This window comes from Pan paniscus, chromosome 5 (genome assembly GCF_029289425.2).
Source record: "Pan paniscus chromosome 5, NHGRI_mPanPan1-v2.0_pri, whole genome shotgun sequence".
NCBI lineage: Eukaryota > Metazoa > Chordata > Mammalia > Primates > Hominidae > Pan > Pan paniscus.
The window spans coordinates 18662287-18684993 of record NC_073254.2 but is presented as its reverse complement, the minus strand read 5'-3'; the positions used below and the strand labels follow the sequence as shown (position 1 = coordinate 18684993).

The 22707-nt window shown below is 38.3% G+C and overlaps 1 protein-coding gene across 27 annotated transcripts in view; it reads right to left on the bottom strand.

The window, feature by feature from the left end:
• The window catches only part of PRP4K (pre-mRNA processing factor kinase PRP4K), a 43303-nt gene that overhangs the window by 6940 nt on the left and 13656 nt on the right, over positions 1–22707 (bottom strand). For all 27 annotated transcript variants that reach the window (XR_010112348.1, XR_010112349.1, XR_010112356.1 and 24 more), the window contains exons 3-13: positions 20170–20343; positions 16781–16936; positions 15134–15215; positions 13687–13897; positions 10461–10534; positions 8636–8726; positions 7859–8006; positions 5954–6091; positions 5166–5319; positions 1607–1721; positions 859–1010 (exon numbers count right to left, since the gene is read on the bottom strand). Coding sequence is in view for 1 of the 27 variants with exons in the window: in XM_003806704.7 (XP_003806752.1) it covers positions 859–1010; positions 1607–1721; positions 5166–5319; positions 5954–6091; positions 7859–8006; positions 8636–8726; positions 10461–10534; positions 13687–13897; positions 15134–15215; positions 16781–16936; positions 20170–20343 (1495 nt within the window). In the remaining 26 variants the exon portion in view is untranslated. The remainder of the gene's footprint in view (positions 1–858; positions 1011–1606; positions 1722–5165; positions 5320–5953; positions 6092–7858; positions 8007–8635; positions 8727–10460; positions 10535–13686; positions 13898–15133; positions 15216–16780; positions 16937–20169; positions 20344–22707) is intronic.

The window sequence follows — 22707 nt, the reverse complement described above, 5'->3', positions numbered from 1 at the left end:
GAGCAAGATCCAGTCTCAAAACAACAACAACAACAAAGCACAACTGAAAACCATACAGTTTTCTGAACTTTAAGAAAAATGTGTAAATCTTTAGAAATTCAGCAAATAGGCTGAAATCTTAAAAAGCTAAGTTACAGCCGGGCGCGGTGGCTCATGCCTATAGCTACTCGGGAGGCTGAGGCAGGAGAATGGCATGAACCCGGGAGGCAGAGCTTGCAGTAAGCTGAGATCGCGCCACTGCACTCCAGCCTGGGCGACAAAGCAAGACTCCGTCTCAAAAAAAAAAAAAAAAAAGCTAAGTTATGGCCCTCAGATACTTTAATAAATGGTTACATTCTTGCTTCATGTTAAACAGAAACTAGCATTATAGCTGAAGTATCAGGGGTGAGTTAGAAAGATATTAAATAAGAAAAGGTACCAAGAAAGGTACCTTACTTTCTCAAATAACCTCCAATCTTTAATAAATTAATTAACACCAAGTTCCTCTTACAATATCTAATATTCACCTATTCATTCTCTGGCCACTAAGCACATTCTTGCATTTTACCTAATTCGATTTACATCTTTTTCCATTCTGTCTTCCAAACATTTTGAAACTTTTACCAATAAGGGTGTATCCCCAAAATATTGCTGCTGTCTGTCCATCATTGAAAAAGTTCTCTTATCCTTAGCACTTGGCTGATTAGAACCACTAATTTAAAACACCAGAAAAGGGAAAGACCCTAAGAAATCATGATAACCATCTACCCACCTTTCTGAAATTTTTGTTTTATAGCTCACTAGTGGTGAGCAAGTGTCAGCAGTCTTGCCAGTTAATAAGAAACTAAGACCTTAAAGAAGCTCATGCTAATGTCTTACCTTATTTGGCATCTTTCCTTTGAGATCCATTGCAAGCTTCAGCATATGGTTATTGGTTTTGCCAGGGAATAAAATTTTTCCAGTATAGAGTTCGTATAAGGTGCAACCTACAGACCACATATCTATACCATAGTCATAGCTTTTACCTATAACTGAAAACAAAATCAAAGTTTTAATATACGAGGATAAAGAAAACTGACGACTATTAATTTTTATTTCCACGAATGAGGGGCTACCTTAGCTTGGACTATAACCACGATCTTCATGCCTTAGTTTGACAATTAGTTTTGTGTTCTTTCCCACTAATTCTTAATAGAGACTCAAACTTAAAAACCTTAAAAAATGGAGGTGTGGGGGAGGAACTTAAAGGGCAAAAGAAAATATGTATTTCTTCTCTTTTCTCATTTCGCCTTTGGTGGAGGTGCTAATCAGCCTCAACCAAGGCAACAGGAAAAAACAAAGGTCCCATACAATCCATAAATGTGATAATCAGACCTTGAATAATCAAGAGCAGTCTTCTAAAGTCGAGGATTTTCCACAACTGTTTTGCTACTCTTGCCCGACATGATCAAGACTCCTGTCACAACTACCTTCATTCCACCTGAGGAGGATGAACTTGCTATGGTTCCCTTCCTCATGAATGAACTGGTGCAGCTGCTGAAGTGTGATGGAAAACAGTGCTTAGACATTAAGTATGCGGTTTCCACCACATATGATGGCCCAGGTCAAAGAACATTAAGAAACTTACTGATTTCAGGAGCACGATAAAATCTACTGACAAGATAAGGTGTTATGTCATTATCCGCAACATGTGAAGCCGACCCAAAATCGCAAAGCTTTAAAATAGTTTTGGATTCATTAACCTGCAAAACATTTTTTCAAGGGAATTTAATTCAAGCCAGGAATAATTAATACAAATAAATAAAAATTATTGGCTTTGAAAAGTTTTATTAATTCCAATACTGAGAACAAAGACATTCATTTAAAAATTCCTTTTCTATTTATTTTTAATTCAATTTCCTAACTATGAAAAGTTAATATGTATCAAATATTCATTACAATGAGTAAAAACTGTTTTCAGTGAGGAAATGGATATCACAAAGTACATTTAATTTTAACAACTGCATTTTTAAAAGGGTAGGGTACTGAGAGAAAAATCTAATTTCATGAAGCAAAGCATCTTCTAAAAAGACCCTGAATACCTGAATAAAGTCAAGTTTTATAACTAAGGAATCAGACTTAACTTTCAGTTGCCAGAGAATTACGATGGCAATGAAAGCAGAAGGGTGATTCAGAATAAACTTGGACAAAAACAAAATATTCTTCATCTGAAGCTGCTATATGATCCCAAATTTAGCCATCACTTCAAGTCTAAAAAATACTAAATCCCTCAAATATAAAGAAGGTATTAGTCAAGAAAATGTTAAATATATCTGGCAAAACTGATAAACATGAACTCTATATTAGTCATTTGTTTCTTTTTTCCTTTGTAAATACTTCAACATACACAGTAATAGTGACATCTGCTGAGAAAGGCTGGAGTTGCTCCCATGACTGCTGCCACTCATGAGTCAGAGGCATGTTCAGGATTAACAAGTGAAGATAATTCATATTCCAGAGTCCCTTCCCCCCTTCAAAAGAGACACACACAAATTCCGAGTTGGGACTTGAACTTGGCCTACTGCTCCCACCCCAAAGCAGCATAACACTTTAGCCTTAGGCAGTCTCTATGGGGAGACTGGACTATTATAAATGATATCCAGAGTTAAGCTATTAATAGGAACAGAAATGATTATTTTTAACTCCCACATTGATTACTATTCTTTTCATCCTGGGAATCAGAAAAGCATCTTAAAATAGAAAAGTTATTTTAAAACTTTTTAAAGTATAAGCTGAATTCAGCTACTTAAGCAGTTTCAATACCCACAGAAAACTTAAGAACCATTTTAAAATTAGAATCTATCAGTGGAACTCTTGGGCTGGCTAAAATGCCTTAAAGAATAGCAGCGTATCCATACTCATATGCACTTCAGTTTGCTACACAACTTCTACTCCTGTCATGAGGAATGTGGTACTTAAACCACACTGATACCTGAAATTACGAGCTAAAGGCTTTGGATTTTCATTAACAAAAATCAGCTCCGTCATTAAGGTCTATTTTTCCCTTCCCCAGGAAGAAGGGAAAACATTTCTTAAATGTATGTGAAAACCTATACTAGTTTAGCATTAGGTTTTAAAAACAAGAGTTTCTTCTGTGACACTGGCAAATGTGTTATTCTTTAACCTCCACAATGCTTACTGCTCACTGTAAATGACCTTTTAAATTGTACATGTTTTGCATATTCTTTGACATGAACCATGTATTTCACAATTAAAAAACAAAAAATTGGCTCACGCTTATAATCCCAGCACTTCCGGAGGCCGAGGCGGGCAGATCACGAGGTTAGGAGATCAAGACCATCCTGGCCAACATGGTGAAACCCCGTCTCTACTAAAATACAAAAATTAGCTGGGCGTGGTGGCACCTGCCTGTAATCCCAGTTACTCGGGAGGCTGAGGCAGGAGAATTGCTTGAACCAGGGAGTTGGAGGTTGCAGTGAGCCGAGATCACGCCACTGCACTCCAGCCCGGTAACAGGGCAAGGCTGCGTCTCATAAAAAAAATTGAGGTGAAAATCAACTATGAAATTGGCCACACAAATTTACAGTTCATTTTTAATGTACCTACCATTTCAATGAAATTACTCAGCTCCCCTAACTCCAAGTTACATTAGATATAAAATACAATAATAATTCAGACCAAACATAAAAATGGAATGCACCTCATTACTAATGTGGTTGTCTGGAAGGAAATAAAGGAAATATTTTAAGATATTAACAAAAAAGAAAAAGAGAAATATGAATTAAATAGCTTAGTTATTGATTAAAAAAAAAACTCCTTAAACTTTAATGAGATCACCATTTTTTAAAGAATTTATCTTGGCCAAGCATGGTAGCTCCCACCTAGAATCCCAGCACTTTGGGAGGCTGCAGCGGGAGGACTGCTTGAGCCCAGGAGTTTGAGACCAGCCAAACCTCATCTCTAAAAAGAATTTTTTTAAATTAGGCAGTCATAGTGGCATGTGCCTGTGGGTAGTCCCAGCTACTGCGGAGGCGGAGGCAGGAGAACTGCTTGGGCTTAGGAGTTGGAGGTTACAGTGAGCCATTATGGCACCACTGCACTCTAGCCTGGGTGACAGAACAAGACCTTGCCTCAAAACAAAACAAAACAAAACAAAAAAACAAAAGAAAAAATCAAAAGTATTTATTTTGTTATAGCTCCAAGAGTTCCCAATAAAGAACACCTTACACGCTTAGCTTTTAGTCTTCAGGATCTCTCCTAGGCATCAACTGTAGGAGAATTGATAAAGAGAACCCATTTTAAAAAAAATGAAATGCAGAATGTTACCAGCAGATAAGCTGGAATTCTCCAACTTGCGAACACGCCCCAAACTGAAGGCCACAAAACAGGGTGAAGTAATGGGGCCGGGGAGGGGAGGAGTGTGTGTGTGCATTAATCACATCACTATGATAATATGTATTTCAAAATTTCAAAAACATATACATTGTGAAATCTGCACGTTACCACCAGAAGTCACTAGTCGAAGAGAATTAAGATTTCAAAAGGTGAGAACACATGGACACACAGGGGAACAATACACACTGGGGTCCGTCAGAGGCTGGAGGGTGAGAGGTGGGAGAGGATCAGGAAAAATGGGTACAAACCCTCCACGACACAAGTTTACCTATGTAACAAGCCTGCACATGTACCCCTGAACTTGAAAGTTTAAAAATAAAATAAAATAAGCTTCAAAAGCGATGCCTTTAAATATAATACCTATAACCACAAGTGAGCTTTACTGTGTTTGAGCCCCCAGGAGCCACAGCTTAGGGAGCTATAAAATTAGCAAACAGAAGAGTACGGACACTCCTTACTTCAAAACAGCAACATGTGCAGCATTTTTCTAAAGGTAACAGAAGAAACTCATTACTACAGTAAAGCATTCCAGGATTGGTGCATACTTTAAATCCATCAGTCAAAAGAGAAAAAAAAGGGACAATTGCACATTTCCTTTTTCTTCATACTTGTCAATAAAATTTCACTGTCCGATTTCCAAGAAAGATAAAAAAGTATTAGTCATTTGAAATAGGTTATTAATATACTGAACTATGTTCTAAGATGTCGTTTCTCATAGTAATAATATTACTGCTAGTAAGAAGTGAAATGTATGTTCAAGATGTACAGTGCAGCTTGGCTGTTTGACTTACCAGGATATTGTCTGGCTTGATATCTGCATGTAGGATATTGCATCTTTTAAGGAGTTTCAATGCCAGGAACAACTGCTGACTATAGGATCTTACAGCTTTAATATGAAGACCAACATCTTTACCATATTTTTTTAACACCTCTCGTAAGTTCATGCTTTTAGGAGAAAATTTAAAAAAGAAAACAAAATAGGAGTTAAAATGCAAAATGGAAATATAAAAAGGCAAAAACATTTGCAAACATAATCAAGCGCAAAATAAAAATATGTAAGAACCACCCCCACATTTGATAAATCATTTTATATTGAAAGGAGAGCATATCAAATTGTATGTATATAACACAGTTTCCGAATAAATTCAATTTTCTAAATAGGTAGGAAGAAAGATATGCAAGGTAAAACTCCCATTTCGATTTTAGAATAGATTCACATCTGAAAACACAACAAAGCCATACTGTTGAGATAAAAATTCCTTCCTTGAAATATTTCATTTTAAGAGAGACTCTCTGTTGAACCCGGGAGGTGGAGGTTGCAGTGAGCCAAGACTGCACCACTGTACTCCGGGCGGAGCAACAGAGTGAGAGACTGTCCCAACAACAACAACAACAACAACAACAACAACAACAACAACAACGACTAGCTGTTAACCGCAAGTTAAAAAACAAAAACCAGAGCTGTGTGGATAAAACAAATCAAATACGCAGAAAATCTGTTACAGCATTTATCCAAAATGAGATGGTAAAGATGAAGAAGTTAAATTTGCAATTTAATGCACAGGTTTTGACATTGTACCTGAGAGGCTCGAATACGAGACAAAGATGCTGCTTGTGATAGAAGTGCCTGAAGAGTCTCAGACAATGAAATTTGTCATCAGGATCAGCATCATTAAGTTTTTTCAAGAACTCTAATTCTTTTAAACCAGTCTTTTGCCTAAAATAAAAAAAAAATTGGGTTAAAATTGAACATATACAGAATTTAGGAGCACTAAATAATGTATTTGCTAGCCCCAGTCTGACCATCAGGTGATGTGTGGGAGGAGTCTGTATATTTTTAAGTACTAATAAATCTACTGAGAAATGGTGTCTCTATATATCATTCACATAACACTTTATAGTTAGTCAACTATCATTATCATACATAGAGTTAATTTCCAAAATAATCACTGCACAAAACAGAAACATTGAAGAACAAACCCATCTTATTTTGATTTTTAAAAAATTTTGATTTTGCCTGAAGGAATATCAATCTTGTATATTTTATCTCAAAACAGGCCAGGCACGATAGCTCATGCCTGTAATCCCAGAATTTTGGGAGGCAGAAGTGGGTGGATCACTTGAGGTCAGGAGTTCAAGACCAGCCTGGTCAACATAGCTAAACCCTGTCTCTACTACAAATACAAAAATTAGCCAAGGGTGGTGGCAGGTGCCTGTAGTCTCAGCTACTCGGGAGGCTGAGGCAGAAGAATGGCTTGAACCCGGGAGACGGAGGGTTTGCAGTTGAGCTGAGATCCCACCATTGCACGCCAGCCTGGGCAACAAGAGCAAAACTCCATCTCAAACAAACAAACAAACAAACAAAAACAAACAAAAAAACAAAACAAAACCCACATCTTGACATTATTTTTAACAAAATGGAACCACACTGCACACTAGTCTTGGTTCCTTTAAGAATGCAGTAATGGGCCAGGTGCAGTGGCTCATGCCTGTGATCCCAGCACTTTGGGAGGCCGAGGCAGGTGGATCACTTGAGGTCAGGAGTTGAAGATCAGCCTGGCCAACATGGCGAAACCCTGTCTCTAGTGAAAATACAAGAATTAGCTGGGCGTGGTGGTGGGCGCCTGTAATCCCAGCTACTTGGGAGGCTGAGGAAGGAAAATCCCTTGAACCCAGGAGGCAGAGGTTACAGTGAGCCGAGATCATGCCACCATGCCACTGCACTCCAGCCTGGGTGACAGAGCAAAACCCTGTCTCAAAACAAACAAACAAACAAACAAACAACAAAAAAAACCAGAACATAGTAATGGATGCCTTATCAAATTTTAACACTTGGTTATCTGAGGAAATTCTTGTTACAATTTGTCAATAAGCTACATTTTATAGTAAGCAGCTAAATACAGAAGTTGGGGCTGCCCATCAAAACAAGGTCCTTTCTAAGCCTAGGGCAATCTAAACTTAACACTTATTTCCAACATTTCAAACACATTAAATTCATTTTAATATCAGCTCAGTGTGTGGTATTAAAACACACAGATATGGCAATTAACTTTCTATTGGAGGAAAACAGGAACAAATTAAAAAAAGACAGATTCTCATCACTCTGATAAATTTTCACTTTTTTGCAGGTCACCATAGTGACAGCTAATCAACATGATCCTTTCATTTCTCAACTCATCTTCAGATAAAGCAAAGGATGGCATAAGACAGGCAATAGAGGGAAGGAGTTTAAATTGTTATTGGTGCATACAGTAGGTACTACAATGCACTGAAATGAATTAAAAATAATCAGCCTGTTGTTCTAGTACATATGACATGGCTATAATTTTAAAATCCAGTCAAAAACAACTGTTTCCATTACTTTATAATTGCAATACTTGTTTTACACATTCTATCATGTATCACTTTAAAAAAATAGTTTAAAAATATGTTCTTTTGTAACTATCTGTACTGTTAAAGGTTTCCTCACGTCTTCTGAACTTACATGAGCTCATTGTTTCTGATGATCTTTACAGCCACTTCTTGGTTGGCTCTTGCATTATCTCTGGCTCGTACAACATTACTGAATACACCTTGCCCAGTGTAGCCATACACATTGTAACGTTTATCTAGGACTTCACCTATGTTCACACCTAAAAAGGCAAATTGAAAAATTAGAATTCTGACTATAATAAATAGAATCAGAAAGTAGGAAACGCAGTGCAGTCACTTAAAAATTGTGTTAAATCTCTACTATTTGGTTTCCTAGACACAATGAAGAATCAAAGCCATGCCTCCACTGATCACTCTATCAGAGTGTGGTTAGAAGCTGCATGCCTAGTTCAGATCACTACAAGAGTTCTTGTTGTCCTATCAACTGCTGATGATTTTAACAATGAGTAAGTTTTTCCAATTGTAGTCCCGCGTGACAAATACCGCATGACTGGCATCCAAAGTTTCCTGTTTGTCGTTTTTCTTGGTTTCAGATCAAGACAAGTAAGTGACGTACCCCTTCCTTCTGGAAGACTATCTCATGGCTGAAAATAATTTTGAATATATTTAGGCTGTACATCAAGACTTTACCTCACTCCATTTGTGATGTTTCTGGGCTGCTTTTAGAATACACACGAGTTCATGCAGCTGTTGGATGTGCCACACTTTTTAAAGATGGCACTGTGATGTGATTTTTCAGAGTTCTCCAATAATCTGTGATTGCATCAAGCAGCATGCTTTTGCATGGTGTTACAATGAACTCTAAAGTTAATATAAAATGTGAACTTACGATAATAGCCTTCTGCATCGGTCCAGTTATCTCTGAGGTTGGGATTCTCTTTGAAATCTTTTCCAATGCCAGCGGCCCGAAGACGAGCACTCTGAAATTAAAGAGGCAACATGAACAGTTTACCCACTTGTAGACATTTAAAGCACTTCCTTTAAAACACAAAAGGGTAACACCAGATATAATTTAATAAAAGCATTTTATTCCAAATTAAATAAACTCTTACTATCACTTATGTAAATCCAACATAGCTGAAACATGAGACCAAAGTATCTTGATTCAAAATAACACTAAAAAAAAAAAAAACCCTCCCAGCCTGGGCAACAGTGACACCCCTTCTCTACTAAAAATTAAAAAACAAAAAAAAAAGCCAGGTGTAGTGGCATGTGTTTGTAGCGCCAGCTCCTTGGTAGGCTGAGGCAGGAAGATCGCTTGAGCCCAGGAATTCAAGGCTGCGGTGAGCCATGATGTCACTAATTACTGCACTCTGCACTTTAGTCTGGGACAGAGGGAGACCCTATCTCAAAACAAAAGAGAAAAAAAAGAAAATAACTCAAAACCAGATACAAATTTCTATAGCTGTTATACCATTTGTGTTCTTCCCATACATGTATGAAATGTAGTAAGTCACTGGCTGCACTAGTTGACACTATGTGGAAAATTGAAAAATTAGAATATATGGTACTCCTGATTATTCTTTTTTTTTTTTTTTTTTGAGACGGAGTCTTGCTTTGTCGCCCAGGCTGGAGTGCAGTGGCGCGATCTCCGCTCACTGCAAGCTCCGCCTCGCGGGTTCATGCCATTCTCCTGCCTCAGCCTCCCGAGTAGCTGGGACTACAGGCGCCCGCCACCACGTCTGGCTAATTTTTTTGTATTTTTAGTAGAGACGGGGTTTCACCGTATTAGCCAGGATGGTCTCGATCTCCTGACCTCGTGATCCACCCGTCTCGGCCTCCCAAAGTGCTGGGATTACAGGCGTGAGCCACCGTGCCAGGCCCTTCTGATGATTCTTTATTGCACCTTACTCTCCAAGATACCCAGAAGACTCTTCAATATCAACCAAGCAAATGAGTATTGACACCAAAACTGGGTCAATACTCATTTCATCCTCTAATTCATTTATAGGTTGGTGTTCCTATTGATCTGTGTGTGTATGTGTGTGTGTGTGTGTATACATATACATGACTATTTATCTTACCACATTTTTATTTTCCCTGTTACATTTATCTTCTCTACCTCCTCTTATGAAGGCCTCTTATTTCTCATGTCCTTTGAAATTTATATTGAAAATGTCCCCAAGTTTGACCACGTTCATAGTTTAAGACTTTTCCAACATAAGGCATCAATAAAAATTTAAGAAAAAAGTGGTGAAATCACCAAAATTTCTTAATCTACTCCTTATAACATTTCCAATTCTTCAATAAATTCTATTAATAAGTTCTCAATCACCTACTAATATAATATAGAGGCCCCAAAGTGGAGTCTATTCTAATAAAGACCTAGAAAATACTGTTATCTCCTTATGGCACCTAACTACCACATGTATGTGTATGTATTTAAATACACAATACTGTACAAATGACTACATGTTTATCATTTGGTGTTTGACTTTTATAAAGCTCTCAAATTGTTTTGCCATACCTGTCTTAAAATTTTTGACATTAATTTTAGACTTATAAGATGCAAAACTAGTAGTTTTCAGATTCCTTTCACCCACACTGTTCAAAATATTTATTACATTTGCTTTATTCTTCTTTCTCTATATGTATATACACACCCATACATTTGTTATTTTTTTTGTTTTAACACTTGATTTAAAATAACTTACATCAAAATACGCAGCAAACATATCATCAGATTCTGTAAACATATCAGGTGCCAACAACTTCTTCTGAGATGAACCTTAAAGGAAATTAGCATTAATGTTTGAAAAGTGAAGAGACGATTTAAAACACAAAATAAGTGAATGGGAGTTGAATTACATTAATAGTAATTCAAACTTTTTTGCCCTCTTGCACATCAGTTTCCCAACAGTATTCAATTTAGAATCACTTTATTAACATTTATGATACATAAAGGTATTCACTTTTTAGTAACAGAGTGCATTTCAGAAAGTTGAAACACTGGCCAGGCATGGTGGCTTACGCCTGCAATCCCAGCACTTTGGGAGGCTGAGGTGGGTGGAACACCTGAGGTCAGGAGTTTGACACCAGCCTGGCCAACAAGGCGAAACCCCATCTCTACTAAAAATACAAAAATTAGTCGGGCATGGTGGCAGGTGCCGGTAATCCCAGCTACTTGGGAGGCTGAGGCAGGAGAATTGCTTGAACCCGGGAGAGGGAGGTAGCAGTGAGCTGAGATCGCGCCACTGCACTCCAGCCTGGGCGACAGAATTGGACTCTGGCTCAAAAAAAAAAAAAAAAAGTTGAAAGACCCAATGTTAACTTTTACTATTCTTAGTTTACATGAATAAGCTAATAGCTAAGCAATGACTTCACATTAAAATAAAAGCTCATCTTTAAAACATGTTATTTGCACCTTAAATCCCAAAAGGTTAATATTTCAACTATAGATTTAAATCTCTATGTATCTCTCCCTTTGAAAGTCCAATAATCCCACAGAAAACCTGGCTAAAAAATAAAAGGATTTTCTAGAAAAAAAAATCCAGTTGCTTTAACCATATGAATGCATGCTCATTATCACTTACATTAAGGGAAATGCAAATTAAAACTACAATGAGGTATCAATTTCTGACCTCTGATACTAGCTAAACATCCAAAAGTACAACAACATTCTGTTAACAAGGCTCTGGATATACAAGCACTCAGAAAGACGGCAAAATGGTACAACCCTTATAAAAGAGTGGAATTTGGTAATACATAGCAAAATTATATATTCACTCCCTCTTCTGACCCAGCAATCCCACTTCTAGGGAACTATTGTAAAACACAGTGGCCAAGAATTAAAGAATGACTTAATGCACAACGCCATTATAATCAGTACCCAATGAATAGACAGAAACTGGACACAATTCAAATATCAAAGTCTGACTGAATAAACTATGGCGGAGCCTATAAAAAGGAGTGAGGAGAAGCATTTCGATCTAGGTATGTATAGTTTGGTTTTGTGTGTGTAGGTAGGATACAACATATACACACATACATGCATACATGAAAGAATGTATTAAGAAAAAAAAGATGATTCCTAAAAATCAAAAGCAAATGAAAATAAACCTAAGCCTATCAAATTTGTGGCATACCATACAGAGATTTCAAATGATTTTAAGACAGAGAATTGTGCCTATACAACTTAGAATGTATCCTAAAAACCACCACTGAAATTTTAAGCCACAGTTAGTATATTTAGTAATGATAATCATACTGATGTCTAATGTGTATAAGTTTCAAGATAACCTATCTGTAATCATGTTAAGAACTAAATTTTTCACTGTAATAAAAGAGATAGAAATATAAAATCGTAAGTTAATAAACCCCAATAATCTCAATTTTAAATTGGCAATATCTGTGTAAACTCCTCCTTTCCAAAAGAGTAACTACTTCCTAACTTTGTCCAGTGCAAAGGCCCAGAAATCACAGACACTAGTAAGTGTGCAGTGATGTCTAAATGGCATTTCCTATTAAATGGAACCAGGGATCCTTGGAGAAATAGCTGATTCTGCTCTGGGCAGGACATGCACAAGATAAACCTGTGCATCTTGCTAGAGCAGGAGTCGGTAAACTATATACAGACTGTGAGCCAAATGTAGCTGGCTGCTTCTTTCTGTATGGCCTATTTTTACATTTGTAAGTGTTCGGGGGTGGGGGAACAGAATACTTTGTGGCAAGTGAAAATGAGATGAAATTCAAATTTCAGTGCCAAAGTTTTTTCTGGAACATAGCCATGTCCGTTCAACAATGTACTGTCAGCTGGGCGCGGTGGCTCACGCCTGTAATCCCAGCACTTTGGGAGGCCGACGGGCAGATCATGAGGTCAGGAGATCGAGACCATCCTGGCTAACACGGTGAAACCCCGGCCCTACTAAAAATACAAAAATTAGCCAGGCGTGGTGGCAGGCGCCTGTAGTCCCAGCTACTTGGGAAGCTGAGGCAGGAGAATGGTGTGAACCCGGGACGGGGAGCTTGCAGTGAGCCAAGATCGCGCCACTGCACTCCAGTCTCGGCGACAGAGCAAGACTCTGTCTCTTAAAAAAAAATAATAATAATAATAATAACCATATATTGTCTGTGGCAGGTTCTGCCCTCCAACAAGTTCACTATATGGAACTGTAAAGGAAAAGGCCAATATAATTACTAAAGGCTCAACCATTTACTACCTAACCTCTTAGACAAAAAGTTTGCTAGTTCCTGTTCTAGAAAGTAAGAAAGCTATATTGAATACTAAAGGGCTGGCACAAAAGGACAAGAGAAATCAACTGAAAAAGTGCTCCTTTCCCCAACCCAGTTAGAGAGACCAATCTGAGCTTCAGAAAGAAAAATAACAGCACCAGATCGAAACACATCAAGCACATAATGACACCAAACGATGAACACCTAACAAAACAGTCAAAATCTCATTAGACATCTCCGGAGCTTGTTAGGGCACCAACTGTATTCTAAAAATTGGTAAATAAAGAAAATAATAAACATGTATTTACCCTGCCTTTCCTATACAAACTATCTTTTGGGGTAACCAAAAAGTGGAAACCTCTTATTTAATGTTTTAAAACATTAATGTTCTTAACTGACAGAGAGACAAACAAGTACTCAGAAGGGGAATAAAATCATAATTGGATTTGCTTTAAAATAGCAAGCAAAACAAAAGGTAACGAATATGTGAGAGTTCAGTATACTATTCAGGATATGTGAACTAATAAAAACACATTTATAGAGAACATTTGTAAGGACATATTTAATATTATATTACTGCGATATTCAGCAGAAGCAACATGTCTAATCTTTTACTTTTCCCAATCCCACCCCAAATAAGGTCTCTTATTATAAAGTTACAGAGCTAAAAATTCAGAGAAAAGCGTCGCCAGGACAAAACTCTCTCACCATTATTCTGTTCAACTGTCATTAGATTATGCTTGGCTTTCACTGAGGCCTCAAATGTATCAACATTTTCCCGTTCATACTCTTTAACATCAGCAGCTACTCGCTCCAGAATGTCATCTGGAGATGGTGATCGTGTTCTCGTACTGCTCTGGGGGCTGCTTGGTTCAGATGGCACAGACATGTTGCTATCTTCAGCAAGGTATTTATATTTCTGTAATAACAATACAGAAGATAATACTTTCATAAAATTGGATGCTATCCAAATACATTCATGGCTAAGAGTTGCTGCAGTGAACAGTTAAGAGAACGTAGCAAATAATGTAACAAACCAAATGGTATTTATTGGTTCAATCAAATCCGCAATCCCTTATGTAATTTCTAAATTCACAAAAATCTGAAAAAGTTTTTCTTTCTTCAGTGCACATTCATCAGGTGGCAGCACTGGACCTGATCAGATGAGGCACCATTTATTGTCTTATTTTCTCCCCAGTGTGACTATTACAGTATGCCTCACTGTAGAAATATTAACGTGTTTGGTTATGGGGTCTGCTGCAGACCCCACTGATGGCACATAATAGAGGCACCATATCACCTTTCTAAAACTCAAAACTTTCTGAGTTCCGAAGCACATATGGCCCCAAGGGTTAGAGGTAAGGGGTTGCGGACCTGAGCAAGAATAAAAAAAGATTCATCCACATCTTCAGGGATATCAGTTTATTAACTACAATTTTACCAGTGTCCCAGAAAAGCTTCCTCCGGAATTAGTTTTGCCCTACTTCCTTTCTGGTGATGCAAGTTCTGTTCTTCACTCCAACGTGGCATACTATTACCTGATTTACGGTTTGCTATGTGTGTTTAGGTAAGCTGCCACAGCTGTTTTCTCCTTTTGTCTTCTAAGGAAGAGCTGACAACCTTCCAAGTCACCAAACCTTATAATTAAATGGCTATATCAAGATCTTTGTATAACATTCTTTCCCCACCCAATCTTCTTCATCATCTGGCTCTAGTCTTAAAATTATTTTTCAAATGTTTCATTTAAACCACCATATTCACATTACAAAACTTGCCATTACTAAATATTAAAATATTTACTTTATTCACATAGTAACATGCATAATTTTTTGCTAAATAAAATTCCTCCAGTTTATTCTATACTCATACGTGTTCATTAACTTAGAAAGCAAACTTCAGATTCTCATGTTTTACAGAAGAGGTTTACATCAGAATTCTATGTATAAACAACCAGAATTCTATGTATAACCAACAAACAGCAACCATCTCAGTTTTAGTAACTAAAAAAAGATCATTTTTTCAAACCTCACAAAGATAATTTTATATATACTATCCTTTTCTAAGGACCTGTTCAACTGTTATTAATGCTACATTTTTGTTAAAGCAAAAAAATCTTTTACTACAATAATGGTTATTTTTCATTAAAATCACATACCTGAACAATTGCCTGCCTTTGGATTCTTCTCTGTTCTATTAGGGCTTCTTCATCTTCTTCCTCTACATCAAAGTCTTCAAGGCTTAAAGAAAAATTCAAACACCCTTAAGAGATTCTAAAACCATACCCCTTATACATTTTAAAGTTAAAGGCAGGAAAATGTAGGTATCAGTAAGTTAGAGCAAAAGTCTTAAGTCCTATTACTTTTGTTTCCAAACCATCTCAGTTAACTGCCTGGTTTGGAATGTGGGGAAGTAACCTAACCTTTGTCTCAGTTTTCTTCTCATCTATTTCATGGCACCAAAATTGGGAATAAAAGAAATAACTCCAGGTTTACAAAAGTCACCACTAGTTTTTCCATGACCTTAGTAAAGTCACTTTACCTATCTAGCCTTAGTTTTCTCACCTATGAAATGACGGCAAGGGTAAGATAAGTAAATTGCTACCTTTTCTGGATGTCAGAACCGCCTGAAAGCTCAAGAAAGCTATACCCGTATTTCCCTATCAGAAATGCACATGCAAATACTTGCATATAATCTGAAGGGGAATGTGGCTCTACTCCGCAACACTGCCCCCAACCCTCCGCACTTACCCTCAAATACCACCTCCACAATCTTTATGATCCTTCCCAGTGCAACTCCTTCAATGATCTTACCTCCTGAATGTTCGCTGCAGAAGAATAGGCAAACTATACTCTGATTCTATCAGAATCTATGTAGAATGCCCTTCCCCCATCCAACTTTAATCACCTGGTTTTAATCAGGGTTTTTCATCCTTAGCATGATTTGTTTTTTGATATGGATAGTTCTTTTTGTGTGTGTGTGTGTGGGGGGGTTATCCCGTGCATTGTAGAATGCAGTATCCCTGGCCTCTAGCCAACAATCACAACAAGAAATGTCCTCAGACATGTCACCAGGAAGGCAAATAACCTCCTGTTGAGAATGGCTCTAGATTTGTCCCATTTATTTTTGAGATATTCCACTTAGACAATCAAGTCTGCATTTTATTTATTTTTGTTTTTTGAGACAGGGTCTCACTCTTTTTGCTCAGGCTGGAGTGCAGTGGTGTGATCAAGCTCACTTCAACCTTCTCCCCCCAGGGTCAAGCGATCCTCCCACCTCAGCCTCCTGACTACAGGCGTGTGCCACCAGGCCTGGCTAATTTTTGTATTTTTTGTAGAGACAGGGAAAAATGTCCCCACAACTGTATTAGACACTTGAAATGTTTCTACATTTTCACGTTGTAAAAAGGACACTCATCACAAAATAGCCTCAATTGCAAAGTATGTATCATCTAACACAAACTCAAAGGTCTAAACTTTTATAGAAAATTCCTCCCAAAATCTAGTAACTCTGGCTGGCAGGACTAATGTATGTATTGTTCATAATAAAAACAAAGGGTAGGCTCACAATAAAATGAAGGCCCAATGTTCACTCCAGCCAAAGCTGAAACACCTACATTCAGAAAACCGCTTACTAACTCTGTGATACAACCTATACAATATTCACAAAAGACTAACTTTTAAATTCAGAGCCAAATTAATGGAGCCACTTATAATATTTAGGTGGAAATTGTTTAACAATTTCCAAGTCAAATAAGACTTCTCTAAACTGGAAAAACAAAGTTATGGGAAAGTTCTATTCTTACTTATCATCAGACGAAGATTCCTGCTCAACTTTCATTCCTTCAGAAAGACTTCCTTTAAATTTATCTTCCTTTACTTTGCTTCTGCTCCTTCGTCTACGACCACCGCGTGATCGAGACCGCCTTCGCAAGCGTGATCTGCTCCTCCGACCTCTGTCCCTATTTAAAGAAGAAAAGACAGGTATACATTTTTTTAAATGTCAAAGTGGGAAAGGCATGCATGTGTGGGCACAGGGGATATATAGAAATTCTACTTTCTACTCAATTTTGCTGTAAACCTAAAACTCTTCTAAAATATAGTCTATTTTTTAAAAAGGTCATTTGAAAATTTTAAGTAAAAGAACAGAACATCAGAAAGACTGAGATAACCAGCTTAGCTGAAGATAACTAAAACATACCTACTCCTTATCAAATTCTGAACTAAGAAATTCTTCCCATGGATATGAACTTGAACTTGAATATAAGCTCTATAGGGATAAATACCTACTGTTTCTTTGTATTCTTACAGCACCAAGGTTGTATACACAGGCACTGGAGTGAAGGGAGAGACTGAAAAGGGGCAAAAGGGAACTTGGAGTGATGAAAACGTTCTCTAACTTGAGTGTGACTTATTTGTCTGTCAAAATTCACCCAACTTTACAACAAAAAGCATTTTACTTTATGTAAGTTATATAAATATATATATATTCAATGAGCTCAACTTAAAGAAACCTCACTAACATGACAGTAAATGAGTACTTAAAAAAAAAAAACTGGGGGCTGGGTGCAGTGGTACACACATATAATCTCAGCACTTTGGGAGGCCAAGGCAGGCAGGGAGCTCGGGAGTTTGAGACCAGCCTAGGCAACATGGCAAAACCCTGTCTCCACAAAACATACAAAAAGATTAGCTGGGTGTGGTGGTACGTGCCTATAGTCCCAGCTACTGGGAGGGTTCCTTGAGCCCAGGAGGTTGAGGCTGCAGTGAGTTGTGATCGCACTGCACTCCAGCCTGGGTAAAAGAGCAAGATCCTACCTCAAGAAAGAAAAGAAAAGAGAAGACAGAAGGGAGAGGGGAGAGGGGAGAGAGAAAAGAGAAAGATGGGAGGGGAAGGGAGGGGTGGGGTGGGGAGGGGAGGAAAACCCTCAGGCAAGGAGAATGTCATGAGAGATGATAGCAGAGATGAGAATAAAATCTTAGAATGTGCAAATTGGAGTAAAGAATAGTAACAGATCAAATTGAGCTGAATATTGGTCCAACATGAACACACAAGGTAAATCAGAAACAGTCAGAACATGTCACAAAACCCCCAGGAAGCCTCAGGAATTGGAGACTTCCTATCCTCTGCAAGATGGTGTGAGGTAAGAGCTGAGGACAGAATTGGTTGAAAGCCTTTATAAACAGCCAGACTCGGTATAGTCCCCTCCCCAACTCAGTGGAAAATGTCAACCACTCCCTTCACATTCCAGCAGAACACTTAAGATTTGCTTTCTAGAGAAGTGTTGGTCACTCCAGATACTGAGAGGCACATACCAAAGATAGACAGATTATAAGGAAGTTTACATTATGAAGGAAGAGAACTCTACTGGTAGCCAGGTCTATTTCCCAGGAGGAAATGAAAGGATTCCGGAAAACTCATAGCCCAAGAAAATATCACTAATATCCAAAAATATCTAATTACTCTGAAGTGATAACCACTAGCTGACAAGTTCTACACTGTCACAATAGAAGAAAAATCCCATTCAGCTTTGTCAGTACCTAAATATTAACTCAGAATAGGCAGCAATGAAGGATCCAGCTGTGTGAGAAAAGTCTTCAAATGAAAAGTAAACATGCAGCAAAAGGAATCTGGGAAGAAACACAATATAGCAAAGAAAACTATAAAGAACAAAAATCTCACACAATAACCTCGCTATTGTCTGAGAGACAAAAAATACTATTTCAGGAAAACATGAATAAAATGTTAATACGTGGAACAATACAGAAGGTCCAATTGGAAAAACCGGAAAGAAAGAAAAAAAAAAAAAAGCACAAAAATTTCCCAGAAGGCCATAAACTCCCTGCTTTAAAGGGCCTATCTAGTAATTAGCAAAATAAATGGGGATAAAGATCTACATACCGAGGCACATAATAAATTTCAGAACACAAGATATTTTTTATAAAAAGGGAAGAGAGAAAAAAGCAAGTCTTGAGATCAGCTTGGAGCGAGAAGACTAGCAGTGTCAGAAAGGAGGTCCTCTCTTCCCTCCTCTCCCAACTATTTGCTCAGCAATGAATACATACAGGATCACAATGATTATACTGACTCTAGAAGAACAAAAAAGTGTGATGAAATTAGGCAAAAGTGAAACATGAGTAAGGGGTAGTATTAAAAACCCTCATTGTGGCTGGGTGCAGTGGCTCACGCCTGTAATCCCAGCACTTTGGGAGGCCCAGACGAGCTGATCTCATTTGGGGTCAGGAGTTCGAGACCAGCCTGACCAACATAGTGAAACTCCATCTCTATTTAAAAAAATACAAAAAAAAAAAAAAAAAAGCCGGGCATGGTGGCATGGGCACCTCTGTAGTCCCAGCTACTTGAGAGGCTGAGGCAGAATTGCTTGAACTCAGGAGGTGGAGGTTGCAGTGAGATCGTGCCATTGCACTCCAGCCTGGGCAACAGAGTGAGACTTTGTCAAAAAAATAAAATAAAATAAAATAAAACCCCTCATTGACCAGAGTGTACTCAGACCATGCATTTCCACTTCTAGGAATACAGCATACAAAAATTCTGAGAGATATGTAAAGATGGCTACAATATAAGCCTTTGTTTCTTAAAAATTATATTCATTTATTACTTCAATTAAAAATGTTAAAAGATTGGCGAACAAATACCCATTTATGTTTTATATCAAAATATTTCATGTATGTATGAATTTTAAAAAATGATTCCCTGCTTTATAAACCACCTTTTTAACCTATTACTGACTACATATGCTTCAGATAAAATGGTTTCTATGGCAAATTAAATAGGCCTTTGCCTAAGTCTACAGTAACTATCAATATGCAAAATTAATATAAAATGTAAGAAACTGGGCTATATATTTACTACTACATGATCTACCTTGCCGGTTAAAAAAAAAAAATCCCTAAGCCTGGCTCATTTAGTATCGATTGATAAAAGAGAGAAAAAAGTCCTATTTTTAAAAGATTAATTTTATTGCATCTTAAATGAGCAATGATTTGTTTAAAATTCAAAGGAAACAATATAAAAGAAAACCCATGTGTAGAGATTGCTGGTAAAAGGAAACTATGGGAACACAACTACGATTTTTCAGAGAAAACTGGTCTAAAAGAAAACCTACCAACTGAGCTCACTGGTGGTTCAAAAACATTCAGAGTTTAATGAATCACAAGGATGAAATGCCTTTACCTTCTCCGAGGAGATCTGCTTCTTCTTCTTGGAGACCTGCTACGTCTGAGTGGGGAACGAGACCTCCTTCTAATGGGAGATCTACTTCTTCTTCGGGTTGGAGACCATCTATTGATGGGGCTGGCATCTTTTGATCTTTCACGTCTACTGAGGATATCATCTCGAGGTCGTGTTCTTAAGGGGATCAAATGCAAGTTAAAAGAAATATAAATCAAAGTAAATGATTTTTTTCTATATGCAAGGAACATCTGTAAGAAAAGGCACATTAGCCTAAAGAAAGTGAACTCTGATTAATGTGTTTTGTAACAAAATTTACTCAGATGACCACAATGACATTTTGGTGTTACTGCAGGCAAACAATGAAAGGTCTTATTTCCTCTGGTCCCACAATTTGAAAAATTACTAAAGGTTATTCATACCGGTAAAGTCACTGATTCTAATTTCAAATAAACAACTCAAATAAAACCTCCCCAAGTGAGTATAATACTCCATTTACTCAAATATTCCATTTTCATTGACGACTTTTTCTTTCTACATCCTGACATTTCTCCAATTAAGGATCTTTTTTTTTTTTTTGAGACAGGGTCTAACTGTCGCCCAGGCTGGAGTGCAGTGGCGCAAACACGGGTCACTGCAGCCTTGACCTCCCAGGCTGAGGCAATCCTTCCACTTCAGCCCCCCTGAGCAGCTGGAACCATAAGGGCATGCCACCACGCCTGACTAATATTTTGTTTTGTAGTGATGGGGGTCTCACTATGTTGCCCAGGCTGGTCTCGAACTCCTGGCCTCAAGTGGTTCTCCCTTGACCTCCAAAAGTGCTGAGGTTACAGGTGTGACCCACCATGCCCGGGCAAAAATCTTCTTTTTAATGTCAAGTATAATAGGCCAGGCACAATGGTTTACACTTGCAATCCCAGCACTTTCAGAGGCTGAGGGAGGACCGCCTGAGCCCATGAGGTTGAGGCTGCAGTGGCTGTGTTTGTGCCACTGCAGCCCAAGTGACAGAGTGAGAACTTGTCTCAAAAAAACAAAAACAATAGCTAGGTGTGGTGGCTCACACTCGTAATCCCAGCACTTTGGGAAGCTGAGGCAGATGGATCACTTAAGCTCATGAGTTTGAGACCAGCCTGGGTAACATGGCGAAACCCTATCTCTACAAAAAATATAAAAATTAGCCAAGTGTGGTGGCATGTGCCTATAGTCCCAACTAATAGGGAGGCTCAAGTGGGAGGATTGTGTAAGCCTGGGAGGCAGAGGTTGCAGTGAGCAGAGATCATGCCACTGCACTCCAGCCTGGGTGACAGAGTGTGACCCTGCCTCCAGCCTCCCCAGAAAAACCCCACAAAAACCCAACTTTTCAACACTTATCACACAAGTACCTTTCAGTGAGTTTTACTCTTGTTTAATGTGATATTTGTATTACAACAGGCCTTTCCACAGCTTAATTTTTTAAAACAGGTTTTGAACATTTCTTAATGTTATTCCAGGTTTGGTCACAACTATTCAATCTGAACAGTCAGACTGTAAATAGGTTTGTCTCCATAATCAAATAATATTACAGTATTTTCTTCATTTATTATTATTATTATTTTTTGAGATGGAGTTTCACTCTTGTTGCACAGGCTGTAGTGCAATGGTGTGACCTCGGCTCACTGCAACCTCTGTCTCCCAGCTTCAAGAGATTCTCCTGCCTCAGCCTTGAGTAGCTGGGATTACAGGCATGAGCAACCACACCCAGCTAATTTTATATTTTTAGTAGAGACAGGATTTCTCCATGTCGGTCAAGCTAGTCTCGAATTCCTGACCTCAGGTGATCCACCCATCTCAGCCTCCCCAAAGTGCTGGATCACAGGCGTGAGCCACTGCAACTGGCCTTCCTCATTTAATACAAACATAAAAACACAACCTGCCTTGCATGTTTCAGCACAGTATACAGAACCCAAGAATCTTTCTCTGATCCAGCCAAAATGAGCAAGGTAGACTTTGACTCAGATCTGTAGTGCTTACTTCTTGGTAGTGCTTACTTCTTGATAGGGCCATCTGAGGAAACTCTTTTATTTAATCTGCTCACATACATGCACAGTCTCAAAAGACCAGTTAAAAAATATAAATGGGCTGGGTGCGGTGGCTCACGCCTGTAATCGCAACACTTTGGGAGGCCAAGGCAGGCAGATAACCTGAGGTCAAGAGTTTGAGACCAGCCTGGCCAACGTGGGGAAACCTCATCTCTACTTACAAAAAAAAAAAAAAAATTAGCCGGGCGTGGTGGCGCGCACCTGTAGTCCCAGCTACTTGGGGAAGCTGAGGGAGGAGAATTGCTTGAACCCAGGAGGCGGAGGTTGCAGTAAGCCAAGATCACACCACTGCCCTCCAGCCTGGGCGACAGAGTGAGACTCCATCTCAAAAAAACAAAACAAAACAGAACAAAAACAACACACATATGTGTATATATATGTATATATAAATGGATGGGATAAAGTAAACTAGTATAGAAAGAAGAGTGTTGTCTGCTAAAATGCAATGAAAATAAACGGTGGC